Source organism: Octopus sinensis, linkage group LG18, assembly GCF_006345805.1.
Source record: "Octopus sinensis linkage group LG18, ASM634580v1, whole genome shotgun sequence".
Classification (NCBI taxonomy): domain Eukaryota; kingdom Metazoa; phylum Mollusca; class Cephalopoda; order Octopoda; family Octopodidae; genus Octopus; species Octopus sinensis.
This window is the reverse complement of record NC_043014.1, coordinates 7291023-7311022: the sequence shown is the minus strand read 5'-3', so window position 1 is coordinate 7311022 and position 20000 is coordinate 7291023. Positions and strand designations below refer to the sequence as shown.

At 42.0% G+C, this 20000-nt stretch overlaps 1 protein-coding gene across 1 annotated transcript in view; it reads left to right on the top strand.

Moving 5' to 3' along the window:
• Positions 1–20000, top strand: part of LOC115221587 (putative ATP-dependent RNA helicase TDRD12) — a 70396-nt gene that overhangs the window by 35852 nt on the left and 14544 nt on the right. Inside the window, exons 10-18 of the mRNA XM_036510937.1 lie at positions 39–167; positions 1350–1476; positions 3047–3189; positions 9688–9831; positions 12290–12351; positions 13485–13587; positions 16137–16296; positions 18178–18232; positions 19339–19387. Of these exons, the coding sequence (XP_036366830.1) occupies positions 39–167; positions 1350–1476; positions 3047–3189; positions 9688–9831; positions 12290–12351; positions 13485–13587; positions 16137–16296; positions 18178–18232; positions 19339–19387 (972 nt within the window). The remainder of the gene's footprint in view (positions 1–38; positions 168–1349; positions 1477–3046; positions 3190–9687; positions 9832–12289; positions 12352–13484; positions 13588–16136; positions 16297–18177; positions 18233–19338; positions 19388–20000) is intronic.

The following is a 20000-nucleotide window of genomic DNA, read 5'->3' as shown; positions in this document are numbered from 1 at the left end:
GTCTTCTACTAAGCCTTTTTACTTTTTTTTTCTCTCAGATTCCAATGATTACAACGGAAGATGGCCGTGAGAGGAAACTAATCGAACTCCTTCCAGACCTGACCATCCAAGGCGAGAAAGTAATCATCTTCACCGATGGGGATCAGAGTTGTCACAAGGTTTTATTTGTAAGTACATCTCCCCTCTTCTGCCTCTTCTGCTCCTTCCTCATCATCACAAGTGGGTTACTATGGAAGTTGTAGTGTCGGTGATACGGTACACATTTGTGAGGTCTGGGGAGCTGGAGAGCATCATGTCTTCTGTTTGACCTGGGAGAATGACGCTGTCATCACCAGCATCGTTGTTGTCATGCTCGTCATCACCACTGCAATCGCTACCACCATCACTATCACCATCATCGTCATAATCATCAATCACCACCACCATGACAATCACATAACAACCACCACCACCACCATCAACATCACACCACCACCACCACCACCACCACCAACATTATCACCACCACCACCATCAACATTTCCACCACCACCACCAACATTATCACTACCACCACCACCACCACCATCATTATCACCACCACCACCATCACCACCATCAACATCACCACCACCACCACCAACATCATCTCTACCACCACCACCAACATTATCACTACCACCACCACCACCACCATCATCACTACCACCACCACCAACATTATCACTTAGCGGTTCAGCAGAAGAGACCGATAGAATAAGTACTGGACTTACAAAGTCCCGGAATCGATTTGCTCGACTAAAGGCGGTGCTCCAGCATGGTCGCAGTCAAATGACTGAAACTAGTAAAAGAATAAAAGAAAAGAATTATGATTCTATGTTTGACTTTTGCTTTATGTCTGTACAAGTTGGCTCCAAGTCTCACCCAGAGACCTCAAGAGACAACAGGCTGGAAGTTCACATTGTTGTTATGCCTAGTGTGCCATATATTTGGGGTTTTTTTTTTGGTGTTGTATTAGTGAATGTCTAATAAATAAATAAATAAAAAAAGTTTAAAAAAAGTTTGTTTTAAACCTTGGGATGACATAGAGAGTATTTTGCGTAGGATATGAGCAGTTCCCATGAGCACTATCTTTTGAATTTCTGCCATTTTGGGGTTTCCTGGTATCTGAGTTAGGTAGCAATCAGCCCCTTTTGCTATCATTCCCAGGGCACCTATGACAACAGGTATTGTTTTAGTCTTCAGGTTCCACATTTTGCTGATTTCTATTTCAAGATCTTTATATTTGCTCAGTTGTTGTTGTTATTATTATTATTATTATTATTATTATTATTATTATCATCATTTTCATTATTATTATTATTATTCAGTTATTGAACAATTACCTGACATCAGCTGCTATTGGAGTCTGGAGCTCTTCGTATTTAGCCCAACGTGAGGAATCCTCGAAGCAATGGCATCGACCCCTGTCTGAAAATGAGCCTTACCGATTCCTAGGTAAATTTTACTAACTTCATGGCATATCCATTATTTACCAAAAAATCCCTTTTTTTTTTTCCTGTTGCTTCTGCTTTTTTCATCCACTTGGTTGCTAGGGTTGACATCATTACCTTAAGATCTTTCAGGGTCAGTAGTGTGAAAATCAGCCACATTCTGGGTGCGATTAAATCAAACTGGAAATAAAATGAATGGGCGCAGGAGTGGCTGTGTGGTAAGTAGCTTGCTAACCAACCACATGGTTCCGGGTTCAGTCCCACTGCATAGCATCTTGGGCAAGTGTCTTCTGCTATAGCCCCGGGCCGACCAATGCCTTGTGAGTGGATTTGGTAGACGGAAACTGAAAGAAGCCTGTCGTATATGTGTATATATATATATATATATGTGTGTGTGTGTGTGTGTGTCTGTGTTTGTCCCCCTAGCATTGCTTGACAACCGATGCTGGTGTGTTTACATCCCCGTCATTTAGCGGTTTGGCAAAAAGAGACCGATAGAATAAGTACTGGGCTTACAAAAAGAATAAGTCCCGGGGTCGAGTTGCTTGATTAAAGGCGGTGCTCCAGCATGGCCGCAGTCAAATGACTGAAACAAGTAAAAGAGTAAAAGAGTGTCACCAGCACGAGGGCCAGTTTGGTGGTACTAGCAACAGCCACGTCCAAATGGAGCTTTTTATGTGCCACCTGCACAGGAGCCAGTCCAGCGGCACTGGCGACGACCTCACTTGAAGGTTTCATGTGCCACCAGCACATGTGCTAGTAAGGCGACGCGGCAACGATCACGCTCGGATGGTGTGCTTAATGTGCCGTGGATATTCAATTGTATTTCATTGGTATTTAAAGGCGGCGAGCTGGCAGATACGTTAGCACGCCGGGTGAAATGCTTAGCGGTGTATCGTCTGTCGTTACGCTCTGAGTTCAAATTCCGCCGAAGTCAACTTTGCCTTTCATCCTTTCTGGGTCGATATATTAAGTACCAGTTACGCACTGGGGCCGATGTAATCGACTTAATTCGTTTGTTTGTCCTCTCTGTGTTTAGCCCCTTGTGAGTAGTAAAGAAATAAGTATTTCATCTGTCTTTACGTTGTGAATTCAAATTCCACCAATGTCGACTTTGCCTTTCGTCCTTTCTGGGTCGATAAATTAAGTACCAGTTACGCACTGGGGCCGATGTAATCGACTTAATTCGTTTGTCTGTCCTTGTTTGTCCCCTCTATGTTTAGCCCCTTGTGGGTAGTAAAGAAATAGGTATTTCGTCTGCCGTTACGTTCTGAGTTCAAATTCCGCCGAGGTCGACTTTGCCTTTCATCCTTTCAGGGTCGATAAATAAAGTACCAGTTACGCACTAGGGTCGATGTAATCGACTTAATCCGTTTGTCTGTCCTTGTTTGTCCCTTCTGTGTTTAGCCCCTTGTGGGTAGTAAAGAAATAGGTATTTCATTGGTACAAGCAATGAACAAATTCCTTCTGACCCATACGAGCATTGCTGCCTTGTGGCAAAATTTGAAACCGTCATCATCATCATCATCATCATCATCATTATCATCATTATTATTGTTCTTGTTATTTTATAGTGTGTCCTGATAGTGTTCTTTGTGACCTGAAGATTTCCGATGCCACCTGTATTGTTCATTATCAGTTCCCATCTAAAAAGGTCCACGTCGGTCTTAGAATGCAGACGATGAGTAAATATTACCCCCATTACAACGATAAAACGGTAAGTACAGATTAAGAACTGGAACACATTCCCCTGTTTGTTTGTTTGTTGTTTGTGTTGTTTTGTCTTTTTGGATCTTTTCCTTTTGAACGGCAGATATCAACACAATTTCTAGTTAACTAAACACTTTTAAACTTCGTATACTGGTAGAATGTGTTTATAAAACATCATTTATCTTGGTTTTATTGAGAAAATTCTATAGTTTGTAAGATATTTCGTCTGAAAATCCAAGCATTTCGGCAATTTTAACCAAGGTAACTAAACACTTTTAAACTTCGTATACTGGTAGAATGTGTTTATAAAACATCATTTTCTCTTGGTTTTATTGAGAAAATTCTATGGTTTGTAAGATATTTCGTCTGAAAATCCAAGCATTTCGGCAATTTTAACCAAGTTAACTAAACACTTTTAAACTTCGTATACTGGTAGAATGTGTTTATAAAACATCTTTTTCTCTTGGCTTTATTGAGAAAATTCTATAGTTTGTACAATATTTTGTCTGAAAATCTGAGCATTTCGGCAATTTTAACCAAGTTAACTAAACACTTTTAAACTTCGTATACTGGTAGAATGTGTTTATAAAACATCATTTTCTCTTGGTTTTATTGAGAAAATTCTATAGTTTGTAAGATATTTCGTCTGAAAATCCGAGTATTTCGGCAATTTTAACCAATCGATTACCTCCATTCAACTAAAATCATTTGCTACATCTAAAACTGAGACAACATCCTGTAACTAACCCTAAACCTCCCCCCTAACACTAACCCCTAATTTTTTTTTCTAAATTGTTAAATTAATCAAATTCCATTGCTTTAGGTTTTTTTGCACGCGCAACAATTAAATTAATTTAACAATTAAGAAAAAAAAATTTAGGGTTAGGGTTAGGGGGGAGGTTTAGGGTTAGTTACAGGATGTTGTCTCAGTTTTAGACGCGGCAAATGATTTTAGCTCAAAAGAGAGCATAGGATTGGTTAAAATTCGAAAAATTAAACTACGTTAAACAAACAAATTACAATTTTCTCAAAGAAAGCCAAGAGAAAAAAATGTTTTCTTTTGACACATTCTAGCAGTATACAAAGTTTTAAAGTGTTTAGTTAATCAGAAATTGTCTGCCGTTCAAAAGGAAAAGATCCGTCTTATTTTCTGTGAATCTTTTACTTTGTTTTTTTTTTTTTGTTTTTGTTTATTACTTGCTTCAGTCATTGGGCTCTGCCCATGCTGCAGCACTGCCTTCAAGAGTTTCACTCAAACAGAATGCCCCCCCCCCGCCGCCGCCCAGTATTTATTTATCTCACTCCGTTTTAAGTCTGGTACTTATTCTATCAGTTTCTTTTGGCGAACTGCTGAGTTACAGGGGTGTAAACAAACCAACACCGGTTGTTTAAACAGTGGTTGGCTTTGACGAACACAGACACACAGACATACACATACATATGTATGTATATATATTTTTTTTCTTTTTTACTTTTTACTTGTTTCAGTCATTTTGACTGCGCCCATGCTGGAGCACCGCCTTTAATCGAGCAACTCGACCCCGGGACTTATTCTTTTGTAAGCCCAGTACTTATTCTATTGGTCTCTTTTGCCGAACCGCTAAGTGACGGGGACGTAAACACACCAGCATCGGTTGTCAAGCAATGCTAGGGAGACAAACACAGACACACATGAAAGAATCATCACAGCCTCCTCAGACTCCCAATTTGAAGAATTGGATGGTGACAGAGCATCACAGAGATCCACGCACATGGCATCACTGCTGATGATAGCCCATATGACAGGCTTCGGTACAGTTGCCATCTACCTAGTTTCATTCACAAACCTTGGTTCAGTTCACGACTATGGTTGAAAACACTTTCCCAAGATGCCACCTTGTAGGATTGAACCTAGGACTTCATGGTTGCAAAGCAAACTTCTCAAACTGTTCAGCCACTCTGAGTCTTCAGTAACAATAAATAAAGACAGACTAAACCCGAAATATTCACTTTGTCCTTCAATTTTCTAAGAACCTGATTAGTACATGTATTAGTTGTTATTTTTAGCATGTCTAGTGACCATGTAGGGGCTTCTTTCTCATTTGACTCAAAGATTTAAGGCATTTATTATTTTCCCAGGTGCCTTTGCGACTTGGTAAGTCTAGGGGCTTCTTTCTCATTTGACTCAAAGATTTAAGGCATTTATTATTTTCCCAGGTGCCTTTGTGAATCGGTAAATTTAGGGGCTTCTTTCTCATTTGACTCAAAGATTTAAGGCATTTATTATTTTCCCAGGTGCCTTTGCGACTCGGTAAATCTAGGGGCTTCTTTCTCATTTGACTCAAAGATTTAAGGCATTTATTATTTTCCCGGGTGCCTTTGCGACTCGGTAAATCTAGGGGCTTCTTTCTCATTTGACTCAAAGATTTAAGGCATTTATTATTTTCCCAGGTGGCCTTGCGACTCGGTAAATCTAGGGGCTTCTTTCTCATTTGACTCAAAGATTTAAGGCATTAATTATTTTCCCAGGTGCCTTTGCGATTTGGTAAATCTAGGGGCTTCTTTCTCATTTGACTCAAAGATTTAAGGCATTTATTATTTTCCCTGGTGCCTTTGCGATTCGGTAAATCTAGGGGCTTCTTTCCCATTTGACTCAAAGATTTAAGGCATTTATTATTTTCCCAGGTGGCCTTGCGACTCGGTAAATCTAGGGGCTTCTTTCTCATTTGACTCAAAGATTTAAGGCATTTATTATTTTCCCAGGTGCCTTTGCGACATGTAAATCTAGGGGCTTCTTTCTCATTTGACTCAAAGATTTAAGGCATTTATTATTTTCCCAGGTGCCTTTGTGACTCGGTAAATCTAGGGGCTTCTTTCTTAAAGATTTAAGGCATTTATTATTTTCCCTGGTGCCTTTGCGATTGGTAAATCTAGGGGCTTCTTTCTCATTGACTCAAAGATTTAAGGCATTTATTATTTTCCCTGGTGCCTTGCGATTCGGTAAATCTAGGGGCTTCTTTCCATTTGACTCAAAGATTTAAGGCATTTATTATTTTCCCAGGTGCCTTTGCGACATGGTAAATCTAGGGGCTTCTTTCTCATTTGTCTCAAAGATTTAAGGCATTAATTATTTTCCCAGGTGCCTTTGCGACTCGGTAAATCTAGGGGCTTCTTTCTCATTTGACTCAGAGATTTAAGGCATTTATTATTTTCCCAGGTGCCTTTGCGACTTGGTAAGTCTAGGGGCTTCTTTCTCATTTGTCTCAAAGATTTAAGGCATTTATTATTTTCCCAGGTGCCTTTGCGACTTGGTAAGTCTAGGGGCTTCTTTCTCATTTGACTCAAAGATTTAAGGCATTTATTATTTTCCCAGGTGCCTTTGCGACTCGGTAAATCTAGGGGCTTCTTTCTCATTTGACTCAAAGATTTAAGGCATTTATTATTTTCCCAGGTGCCTTTGCGATTCGGTAAATCTAGGGGCTTCTTTCTCATTTGACTCAAAGATTTAAGGCATTTATTATTTTCCCAGGTGGCCTTGCGACTCGGTAAATCTAGGGGCTTCTTTCTCATTTGACTCAAAGATTTAAGGCATTAATTATTTTCCCAGGAGCCTTTGCGATTTGGTAAATCTAGGGGCTTCTTTCTCATTTGACTCAAAGATTTAAGGCATTTATTATTTTCCCAGGTGCCTTTGCGACTCGGTAAATCTAGGGGCTTCTTTCTCATTTGACTCAAAGATTTAAGGCATTTATTATTTTCCCAGGTGCCTTTGCGACTCTGTAAATCTAGGGGCTTCTTTCTCATTTGACTCAAAGATTTAAGGTATTTATTATTTTCCCTGGTGCCTTTGCGATTCGGTAAATCTAGGGGCTTCTTTCCCATTTGACTCAAAGATTTAAGGCATTTATTATTTTCCCAGGTGCCTTTGCGACATGGTAAATCTAGGGGCTTCTTTCTCATTTGACTCAAAGATTTAAGGCATTTATTATTTTCCCAGGTGCCTTTGTGACTCGGTAAATCTAGGGGCTTCTTTCTTAAAGATTTAAGGCATTTATTACTTTCCCAGGTGCCTTTGTGACTCGGTAAATCTAGGGGCTTCTTTCTTAAAGATTTAAGGCATTTATTATTTTCCCAGGTGCCTTTGCGATTTGGTAACTCTAGGGGCTTCTTTCTCATTTGACTCAAAGATTTAAGGCATTTATTATTTTCCCTGGTGCCTTTGCGATTCGGTAAATCTAGGGGCTTCTTTCCCATTTGACTCAAAGATTTAAGGCATTTATTATTTTCCCAGGTGCCTTTGCGACATGGTAAATCTAGGGGCTTCTTTCTCATTTGACTCAAAGATTTAAGGCATTTATTATTTTCCCAGGTGCCTTTGTGACTCGGTAAATCTAGGGGCTTCTTTCTTAAAGATTTAAGGCATTTATTACTTTCCCAGGTGCCTTTGTGACTCGGTAAATCTAGGGGCTTCTTTCTTAAAGATTTAAGGCATTTATTATTTTCCCAGGTGCCTTTGCGACTCGGTAAATCTAGGGGCTTCTTTCTTAAAGATTTAAGGATATTAATTATTTTCCCAGGTGCCTTTGTGACTCGGTAAATCTGGGGGCTTCTTTCTCATTTGACTCAAAGATTTAAGGCACTTATTAATTTCCCAGGTGCCTTTGCGACTCGGTAAATCTAGGGGCTTCTTTCTCATTTGTCTCAAAGATTTAAGGCATTAATTATTTTCCCAGGTGCCTTTGCAACTCGGTAAATCTAGGGGCTTCTTTCTCATTTGACTCAAAGATTTAAGGCATTTATTATTTTCCCAGGTGCCTTTGCGACTCGGTAAGTCTAGGGGCTTCTTTCTCATTTGACTCAAAGATTTAAGGCATTTATTATTTTCCCAGGTGCCTTTGCGACTTGGTAAGTCTAGGGGCTTCTTTCTCATTTGACTCAAAGATTTAAGGCATTTATTATTTTCCCAGGTGCCTTTGCGACTTGGTAAGTCTAGGGGCTTCTTTCTCATTTGACTCAAAGATTTAAGGCATTTATTATTTTCCCAGGTGCCTTTGCGACTCGGTAAATCTAGGGGCTTCTTTCTCATTTGACTCAAAGATTTAAGGCATTTATTATTTTCCCAGGTGGCCTTGCGACTCGGTAAATCTAGGGGCTTCTTTCCCATTTGACTCAAAGATTTAAGGCATTTATTATTTTCCCAGGTGCCTTTGCGACATGGTAAATCTAGGGGCTTCTTTCTCATTTGACTCAAAGATTTAAGGCATTTATTATTTTCCCAGGTGCCTTTGTGACTCGGTAAATCTAGGGGCTTCTTTCTTAAAGATTTAAGGCATTTATTATTTTCCCAGGTGCCTTTGCGACTCGGTAAATCTAGGGGCTTCTTTCTCATTTGACTCAAAGATTTAAGGCATTAATTATTTTCCCAGGTGCCTTTGCGACTTGGTAAGTCTAGGGGCTTCTTTCTCATTTGACTCAAAGATTTAAGGCATTTATTATTTTCCCTGGTGCCTTTGCGACTTGGTAAATCTAGGGGCTTCTTTCTTAAAGATTTAAGGCATTTATTATTTTCCCAGGTGCCTTTGCGACTCGGTAAATCTGGGGGCTTCTTTCTCATTTGACTCAAAGATTTAAGGCATTTATTATTTTCCCAGGTGCCTTTGTGACTCGGTAAATCTAGGGGCTTCTTTCTTAGAGATTTAAGGCATTTATTATTTTCCCAGGTGCCTTTGCGACTCGGTAAATCTGGGGGCTTTTTTCTCATTTGACTCAAAGATTTAAGGCATTTATTATTTTCCCAGGTGCCTTTGTGACTCGGTAAATCTAGGGGCTTCTTTCTTAAAGATTTAAGGCATTTATTATTTTCCCAGGTGCCTTTGCGACTCGGTAAATCTAGGGGCTTCTTTCTTAAAGATTTAAGGCTTTATTATTTTCCCAGGTGCCTTTGCGACTCGGTAAATCTAGGGGCTTCTTTGTCATTTGACTGAAAGATTTAAGGATATTAATTATTTTCCCAGGTGCCTTTGCGACTCGGTAAATCTAGGGGCTTCTTTCTTAAAGATTTAAGGCATTTATTATTTTCCCAGGTGCCTTTGCGACTCGGTAAATCTAGGGGCTTCTTTGTCATTTGACTGAAAGATTTAAGGCATTTATTATTTTCCCAGGTGCCTTTGTGACTCGGTAAATCTAGGGGCTTCTTTCTTAAAGATTTAAGGCATTTATTATTTTCCCAGGTGCCTTTGCGACTCGGTAAATCTAGGGGCTTCTTTCTTAAAGATTTAAGGCATTTATTATTTTCCCAGGTGCCTTTGCGACTCGGTAAATCTAGGGGCTTCTTTGTCATTTGACTGAAAGATTTAAGGATATTAATTATTTTCCCAGGTGCCTTTGCGACTCGGTAAATCTAGGGGCTTCTTTCTTAAAGATTTAAGGCATTTATTATTTTCCCAGGTGCCTTTGCGACTCGGTAAATCTAGGGGCTTCTTTGTCATTTGACTGAAAGATTTAAGGATATTAATTATTTTCCCAGGTGCCTTTGCGACTCGGTAAATCTTACATACTGATGAGTAAGATGGATTTAAAGAAAGTGAAAAGTCTGAAGTCTTTATTGTTGAACAACAGCAGCGGTCAACACAGGGACGAAACCATCAAGTTTTTCTCTTCAATACAAGAAGTAAGTCTTCATTCTACCGTTGCATTCTCTTCTTATTCTAACACTGTATCCTGCTACGGCATTCTGCACTAATTCAATAACGGTTCACTCACCTTGTCTAATCCTCTCTATCATCATTATCATCACCACCATCACCACCACCACCATCATCATCACCACCACCATCACCGCCACCATCGCCACCACCACCACCACCACCATCATTATCATCATCATCAACACTACCACCACCACCACCATCATCGCCATCACCACCACCACCACCACCGTCCCCACCACCATCATCATCACCACCACCACCATCACCATCATCGCCATCACCACCACCACCATTACCATCATCATCACCACCGTCCCCACCACCACCACCATCATCATCACCATCACCACCACCACCACCATCACCACCACCACCACCATCATTATCATCATCATCAACACTACCATCACCATCATCGCCATCACCATCATCATCACCACCACCATCATCGCCATCACCACCACCACCATTACCACCGTCCCCACCACCATCATCATCACCACCACCATCATCGCCATCATCATCACCACCGTCCCCACCACCACCACCACCATCATCATTATCACCACCACAATAACAACAACAACAACAACAACAACAACAATAATAATAATTAATTCTTTTTATTGGCCACAAGGGCTGACAAACATGATTAGAAAACAAAGGGACAAAACAGGATGAAAGCTTACAAAAGGTTTTGTCCCTTTTTCGAAAGAAAAAAGTCCCGCTTTACAACAACGAAACAATTGAACAATTTACAAAACTCCCAATAGAGGAGACGCTTCGAAAAAAGAAAAGGTCTCATGTGGAAAAAACCCCATAAAAGCCACGGGAGCCTGGTCAAAAGCGGGCTAGAGAGCCCCTTTCTCCTTTTATAATACCTTTTTCAATTACAGGCAAAAATAATAATACCTCCATTTCCCATGCTAGCACGGGTCGGACGGTTTGACCGAAAACTAGTAAGCCGGAGAGCTGTACCAGGTTCCAGTCTGATTCAGCCTGGTTTCTATGGCTGGATGCCATTCCTAAATGCCAACCACTCCAAGTGGGTACCTTTTGTGTGCCACCAGCATGGGTGCTGGTTATGTGGCACCAGCATCGACCACAGCTATGATTTCACTTGACTCCTCTTATATTCGCCTTTCTGTTACCTGGGAGTACATCCTGACACACCTTAACCACCATCGTCTCTCTGTTTTCCAACAGGTGTCACCACATGTCTCTCCTACGGTAAGACATCTCTTCTTGCCCTTCTGTTGTACTTCAACCTACACTCGCCTCCTTACGAGAGCTCAAGATCTCTCGTGGAAGTGTCATCCAACCAAAATGCAAATATATGGGAAACTACCACCTGTGTCATCTCTTGTGAAAGGTAGAAGAGTCCAGTTTGCTGGACATTGTTGTAGAGCTGAAAACGAGGCAATTTCTACTCTTCTCCTCTGGAAGCCATCTACTCGCGGTGGTGGTGATGGTGATAGTGATGATGATGATGATGATGATGATGATGATGATGATGATGAGGATTGTTTAAGGATGTTGATCGAAACATCCATGTTTCCAGAGGTGAATTATTCACACCTCAAAAATAATCCCTCTCAACACATGGCTATGATGCTCCCCCACTACTTCTGCTCGTGATCAGAGATGCACATATCGTCAGCCACTAAGGGACATGCTCAACTGGTTAAGGTCATCCAACTGACAAGCAAATCTGTGGTATTGAGCAGAATATTTGCTGTGGCCCATCTTTTATACCAAGACAAAACAATGTACATGATAACACTTCCAATCAGTTAAGATCAAAAGCCATGAGAGCCACTGCCTGGTACTGCATCAGGACATTTATTATTATTATTATTATTATTATTATTATTATTATTATTATTATTATTATTATTGAGTGATTATTATTATTGAGTGAGAGAGCAGTGCATGCCATCAAAGTGACACTGGGGTAAAATATACGAAGCCCAATATACCCATCATGACTACCCGTCTGATAAGGGTACACTAGGCACATGCATCACAACCATATGTGCGCGACATGGTGATCTCTTATCAAGATAAACAGCACATGACCTTGCAGGTGGGGCCCAGTTAGAATTTTCTTCAGGTTGAGTAGCCCATCCCGCTCAAAAGGTCCCTGAATAAGGGTTGTTTAAGGATGTTGAAAGAACCACCCATGTTTCCAGAGGTGAATTATTTAAACCCCAAAGAATCCCTCTCAACACAAGGCTATGATGCTCCCCCACTACTTCTGCTCGTGATCAGAGATGCACATATCGTCAGCCACTAAGGGACTATTATTATCATTTTCTTTATTATTATTATTATTATTATTATTATTATTATTTTCTTTATTATTATTATTATTATTATTATTATTATTATTATTATTATTATCATTTTCTTTTCCAGGAGAACGAACGGAACCCAGATAATGCTCTGTGTTATAACATTAAAATGTATGGAAAATGCAGGTATGGTTCATTATTTTTGTTTGTTTTGGTTATTTGCATGGGTGGTCGACCAGTGGACCTTCCTTATACTCTTTACTCTTTTACTCTTTTACTTGTTTCAGTCATTTGACTGCGGCCATGCTGGAGCACCGCCTTCAGTTGAGCAAATCGACCCCGGGACTTATTCTTTGTATGCCTAGTACTTATTTTATCGGTCTCTTTTGCCGAACCGCTAAGGGATGGAAATGTAAACACATCAGCATCAATTGTCAAGCAATGCTAGGGGGACAAACACAGACACACAAACACACACACACACACAACACACACACATATATATGATGGGCTTCTTTCAGTTTCTGTCTACCAAATCCACTCACAAGGCATTGGTCGGCCCGGGGCTGATGTAATTTTATCCGTCTCTTTTGCCGAACCGCTAAGTTACGGAAATGTAAACACACCAGCATCGGTTGTCAAGCGATGCTAGGGGGACAAACACAGACACACAAACATACACACACACACATATATATATATATACATATATACGACGGGCTTCTTTCAAATCCGCTCACAAGGCTTTGGACGGCCTGAGGCTATAGTAGAAGACACTTGCCCAAGGTTCCACGCAGTGGGACTGAACCCGGAACCATGTGGTTGGTAAGCAAGCTACTTACTACACAGCCACTCCTGCGCCTATAAATATATATATATTTACATATATACGACAGGCTTCTTTCAGTTTCCGTCTACCTAATCCACTCACAAGGCTTTGGACGGCCCGAGGCTATAGTAGAAGACACTTGCCCAAGGTTCCACGCAGTGGGACTGAACCCGGAACCATGTGGTTGGTAAGCAAGCTACTTACTACACAGCCACTCCTGCGCCTATAAATATATATATATTTACATATATACGACAGGCTTCTTTCAGTTTCCGTCTACCTAATCCACTCACAAGGCTTTGGACGGCCCGAGGCTATAGTAGAAGACACTTGCCCAAGGTTCCATGATGCAGTGGGACTGAACCCGGAACCTTGGGGTTGGTAAACAAGCTACTTACCACCCAGCCACTCCATACCGTCCGCCTCTCCTACACCTCTTCCTTCTCTTGTTCCGCAACGACTGTATTTCTTGTGCTTCTGTCTGTTTCAGGAGCTATTCCAACTGCAACCAGCGCCATAGCGTTTTGCCAGGGGTTGATTTGAATGGATGCAGCGACGAACACATCCTGCTGCCTCATCAAGGAGATGTGAGGGTAAGTGATGTCATTGTCGTTGTCGTCGTCATCATCATCATCACAATTATCATCATCAACACCATCACCACCACCACTATCGTCGTTGCTGCTGCCACCACCACCGTCATCATCGTCACCATCACTACAACCATCATCATCATCACCACCACTACCACCACCACCACCATCATCATCATCATCATCATCACCACTACCACCACCACCACCATCATCATCATCATCATCATCATCATCACCACTACCACCACCACCACCACCATCATCATCATCATCATCATCACCATCACCACTACGACCTTCATCAAGAGCATCATCATCATCATCACTACCATCACCAACATCACCATCACTGCTACCATCACCATCATCACCACTGTACGTGGGCGAGAGCGCGAGTTTCGCTCAACCATCATCATCATCATCATCATTATCCACCACCACAACCACAACCACCATCATCACCACTACCACCACCATCAAGAGCATCATCATCATCACCACCACCACTACCATCACCAACATCACCATTAATGCCTCCTCCATCACCACCACCACCACCACCACCATCATCATCGTCACCATCTTCACCATCACTACAACCATCATCATCATCATCATTATCCACCACCACGACCGCAACCACCACCATCAAGAGCATCATCATCATCATCATCTTCATCACCACTACCATCACCAACATCACCATTATTACCTCCACCACCACCACCACCACCACCACCATCATCATCATCGTCATTGTTTTAATGTCTAGTTTTCCATGCTTGCAATGGTCAGATGGAGTTTGCTGAGGCACGTTTTCTATGGCTTGACCCCTTTCCTGTCCCTAACCCTCGCCTGTTTCCTGGTGAGGTAATACATCTCCACATGGCCAAACATGTTCTCGGAGAATATTAGAAATGAATAACACAGTTTGTACGGCAGTGATGTTCGTTTATAACTACCATTTGATGTCAAAACAAGGAAAAAAAAGCACACACATATACACACATGCATACACATACCCTCCTCACATACACACATGCCTCTGTATACACACGCATATACACATGCATGCGCACGCATGTATGCACACATACATATACACACACATACACCCTTTCATGAGGAGTCTTCCATGTTATTTCTTCAGTATTTGCCTTTCAGATTATGGTCCTCCATGAGGAATCCTCCATGTTATTTCTTCAGTATTTGCCTTTCAGATTATGGTCCTCCATGAGGGGTCCTCCATGTTATTTCTTCAATATTTGCCTTTCAGATTATGGTCCTCCATGTGGAGTCCTCCATGTTATTTCTTCTATGTTTGCCTTTCAGATTATGGCCATCCATGAGGAATCCTCTATGTTATTTCTTCAGTATTTGCCTTTCAGATTATGGTCCTCCATGAGGGGTCCTCCATGTTATTTCTTCAATATTTGCCTTTCAGATTATGGTCCTCCATGAGGAATCCTCCATGTTATTTCTTCAGTATTTGCCTTTCAGATTATGGTCCTCCATGTTATTTCTTCAATATTTGCCTTTCAGATTATGGTCCTCCATGAGGAATCCTCCATGTTACTTCTTATGTATTTGCCTTTCAGATTATGGTCCTCCATGAGGGGTCCTCCATGTTTTTCTTCATATTTGCCTTTCAGATTATGGTCCTCCATGAGGAATCCTCCATGTTTTTCTTCAGTATTTGCCTTTCAGATTATGGTCCTCCATGTTATTTCTTCAATATTTGCCTTTCAGATTATGGTCCTCCATGAGGAATCCTCCATGTTACTTCTTATGTATTTGCCTTTCAGATTATGGTCCTCCATGAGGGGTCCTCCATGTTATTTCTTCTATATTTGCCTTTCAGATTATGGTCCTCCATGTTATTTCTTCATTATTTGCCTTTCAGATTACGGCCATCCATGAGGAGTCCTCCATGTTATTTCTTCTATATTTGCCTTTCAGATTATGGTCCTCCATAAGGGGTCCTCCATGTTATTTCTTCATTATTTGCCTTTCAGATTATGGTCCTCCATGTTATTTCTTCATTATTTGCCTTTCAGATTATGGTCCTCCATGAGGAATCCTCCATGAGGAATCCTCCATGTTATTTCTTCTATATTTGCCTTTCAGATTATGGTCCTCCATGTTATTTCTTCATTATTTGCCTTTCAGATTACGGCCATCCATGAGGAGTCCTCCATGTTATTTCTTCTATATTTGCCTTTCAGATTATGGTCCTCCATGAGGAATCCTCCATGAGGAATCCTCCATGTTATTTCTTCATTATTTGCCTTTCAGATTATGGTCCTCCATGAGGGGTCCTCCATGTTATTTCTTCAGTATTTGCCTTTCAGATTATGGTCCTCCATGAGGAATCCTCCATGAGGAATCCTCCATGAGGAATCCTCCATGTTATTTCTTCAGTGTTTGCCTTTCAGATTATGGTCCTCCATGTTATTTCTTCGGTATTTGCCTTTCCGATTATGGTCCCCCATGTGGAGTCACCTTGTGGAATCCTCCATGTTATCTCTTCTATATTTACCTTTCAGATTATGGTCCTCCATGTAAAGTCAGCCAGTCACTTCTTTGGGAGGATCTTGGAGATCTGGCAAGGCCAAAAGAAGTCTGTTGCTGTCCATAGTGATTTGGTCAGTCTTACACTCGGCATGGCCACCCACTTTTGTGATCTGGCCAACAAGAAACCTTTGGGTAAGGCTTTTTTTTTTGTCTTTTTATTTTAATTTTCATCATTTGTTTTATCTTGAATTTAGATGTGGTTAGGCAGAGTTGTTTCTCTAAAATGCACTGAGGGGGTACAGAAAACTTGTCTGGGGCCACAGTGGAGTATTATTGTAGCTGGACCTGGGGATGTTTACCTGTACACGTGTGCCTTTGGATGGGCATGTGTTGGATTAACTGTGCTTGTATTGTTTTCAGTGGACATACATTGGCTCAAGTGGCCATGTGCTGGTAAGAGTCACGGCTCAAGTGGATGTTTGTTGGTTTAATCCTGTGGTTGGCGTTAGGAAGGGCATCTGGCTCTGAAAGCTCTGCCGGATCAGATTGGAGTCTGGCGCAGCCATCTGGTTCACCAGTCCTCAGTCAAATCGTCCAACCCATGCTAGCATGGAAAGCGGACGTTAAAGGATGATGATGATATATATATATACACACTGTGCTTGAGGAGACCTATTGAGTCAAGTACATCATCATCATCATCATCATCATCATCGTTTAGGGCCCACTTTCCATGCTAGCATGGGTTGGACGGTTCAACTGGGGTCTGGGAAGCCAAAAGGCTGCACCAGGCTCCAGTCTGATCTGGCAGTGTTTCTACAGCTGGATGCCCTCCCTAACGCCAACCACTCCATGAGTGTAGTGGGTGCTTTTTACGTGCCACCCACACAGGTGCCAGACGGAGCTGGCAAACGGCCACGGACGGATGGTGCTTTTTACGTGCCACCGGCACGGGGGCCAGGCGAGGCTGGCAACGACCATGATCGGATGGTGCTTTTTACATGCCACCGGCACGGGGGCCAGACGAGGCTGGCAACGGCCACGAACGGATGGTGCTACGTCCCACCGGCATGGGGGCCAGGCAAGGCTGGCAACGGACACGAACGGATGGTGCTTTTACGTGCCACCGGCACGGAAGCTGGTCGGGACGGTGCTGGCAACGGCCACGATCAGATGGTTCGCTTACTTGTCACCGGCACTGGTACCACAGCTGCAATTTCCATTGATGTTGATCAACTTCGATTTTGGTTCTGCTTTCTGATATTGGATTTGATTTGGTTTGAAAAATCAAATGGAAATTTTAGCTGTGAGGCCTGTGCCAGTGGCACATAAAAAGCACCATCCGAACGTGGCCATTGCCAGCGCCGCCTTGACTGGGGCTAATTGTCCTGATACAGTCTTCTCGAGTACAGCAAACCTCTAGAAGTCTCGGTTCTCTGTCATCCCCTCTTTGACTTTCTTACCACTTCATCCCATGTCTTCCTGGATCTACCCATTCCACACATTCTCTCCGCGATTAGACATCGGCACTTCTTGATGCAACCGTCTTCATTCATATGCATTAGAACAGTGCACATTAAACGTATTGTTTGCTTGTTTTACGTGCAAGGCTGAAGACGCTCGACCTTTATTCTCTAGAAAAACGACGACGCCGTGGTGATCTCATTCTTGCTCACAACATCATAAGCGGAAAGTGTAACCTCTCGAAAGAGCTGTTCTTCACTCCTGCTCCAGAGCGTTGGCTGCGGGGTCACTCCGAAAAGCTCTATCTGCGACGATTTCATCTCAATCGAAAGAGAGGGGCTTTCTCCGTCCGGGTTGCGGATCCGTGGAATAAGCTGCCGGACGAGATGGTGAAGATGCCGACGACCGCTCGGTTCAAAGTCTCCCTTGACCTTAAATGGCCTGAACTCTTTGCATGAACACCACCCTGTACATAACTCCATGTCCCCCTACATGGCCTTGCTTTTTGCTTTTTGAGCCAAAAAATTAACTTAAACTTAAACTTAAATTAACTATATTCATTTAATTGTTATTCTCTTTGTTTCTTTTCTTAATTATTTTCCCCCACAGAGAAACTGGAAATTGGGACTCTGTGTGCAGTCAACACATCGAAAGGATTCTTTCGGTTAGTACCTTTTTGTAATTCAAATTGGGCACACATTCACAGAAATGACTTTGTGTCATCATCATCATCATCATCATCATCATTTAGCGTTCACTTTCCTTGCTAGCATGGGTTGGACGGTTCAACTGGGGTCTGGGAAGCCAGATGGCTGCACCAGGCCCAGTCTGATCTGGCAATGTTTCTACGGCTGGATGCCCTTCCTAATGCCAACCACTCCATGAGTGTAGTGGGTGCTTTTTACGTGCTACTGGCACAGGGGTCAGTCAAGCGGTACTGGCAAATGGCCACGATCGGATGGTGCTTTTTACATGCCACCGGCACAGGGGCCAGGTGAGGCTGGCAACAGCCACGATCGGATTGTGCCTTTTACGTATCACCAGCACGATGTGCCACCGTATATGTGTATACGTGCCTGTGTACATATATCTATGTATGTATATATGTATATGTGTATTTATATACATAAATATATATCTTTATATATAAAGCTGAAGTTGTCTGTGTGTGTGGCAGATTTGGTAGCCTTCAACTAGCACTATCTCCTCCGAGACCCTGCGGCGCAAGTTGACCAAAATTGAGAGTGTGATAAAAGAAGGCTTGCTCTTCCTTCCGTAGTAGAAAAAGTTCAAATCAGACCATGTTAACACCAAAAATTATTTACATCAAAAAGGTGCTTTTAACGTCCATTGTCCATTCTGGCATGGGTTTAACTTTTTGACCAGGGCTGGTAAGCTGAGGGGCTGCACCAGACTCCAGTCTGATTTGGCATGGTTTCTCTGGTTGGATGCCTTTCCTAACGCCAACCACTTTGCAGAGCGTAATGGGTGCTTTTACATGCCACTTGCGTGGCACCAGTATCTACCCCGGCTATGATTTCACTCGGCTTGATGGGTCTTCAACTCAAGCATGGCATATTGTTGCCAAAGGTCTCGGTCATTGGTCATTGCCTCCGTGGGGCCCAACACTTGAAAGGGGCTTTTTATGTGTGAATCACATGACACCGGGGAGCTTCCGCTGTCACACTTCCTACCTTCCATTTCCAATGGTATGATTGCTATCAGTTCTTTCTTATTTTTAATTTTTTTTTTTTTTTGTGTTCTTTACAGTGTGAAGTTGTCCAAACTGAACAATTGTGCTACGAAAAACACAGTGACTGTAAGTATATACAAGCTGACCACTGGACGTTGGGGGCTTGTTGATCTTTGAGTGTTGTGTTGTGGCCATCACCATCATCATTGTTATCATAGTAGTTGTTGTTCTTTAACCCCTGGTCAGCCTTTAGTGAGTATGAGCCAAGATACTCATACAAATATCTTGGGTCATACATATCATCATCTGAAAAAAGATTTTCTAACTAGAAAGGGTATGGCCTGGTCAGCCTGTAATGACATGCATAAGATCTGGTCATCAAATCTAAGTAGAGACTTCAAACTTAAAATCTTCAAAGCCACAGTTGAACCAATTCTACTACATGGCTCAGAAACCTGGACGTTATCAAAGATTTGAGAGGCGGTTGGATGGAACCTACACTCGCCTCCTTATGAGAGCTCAAAATCTCTCGTGGAAGCGTCATCCAACCAAAATGCAAATATATGGGAAACTACCACCTGTGTCATCTCTTGTGAAAGGTAGGAGAGTCCAGTTTGCTGGACATTGTTGTAGAGCTGAAAACGAAACAATTTCTACTCTTCTCCTCTGGAAGCCATCTACTCGCAATACCAGAGGGTGCACACTCTCCTACCCTGATGTAATCTCCAGGGAATCAGGC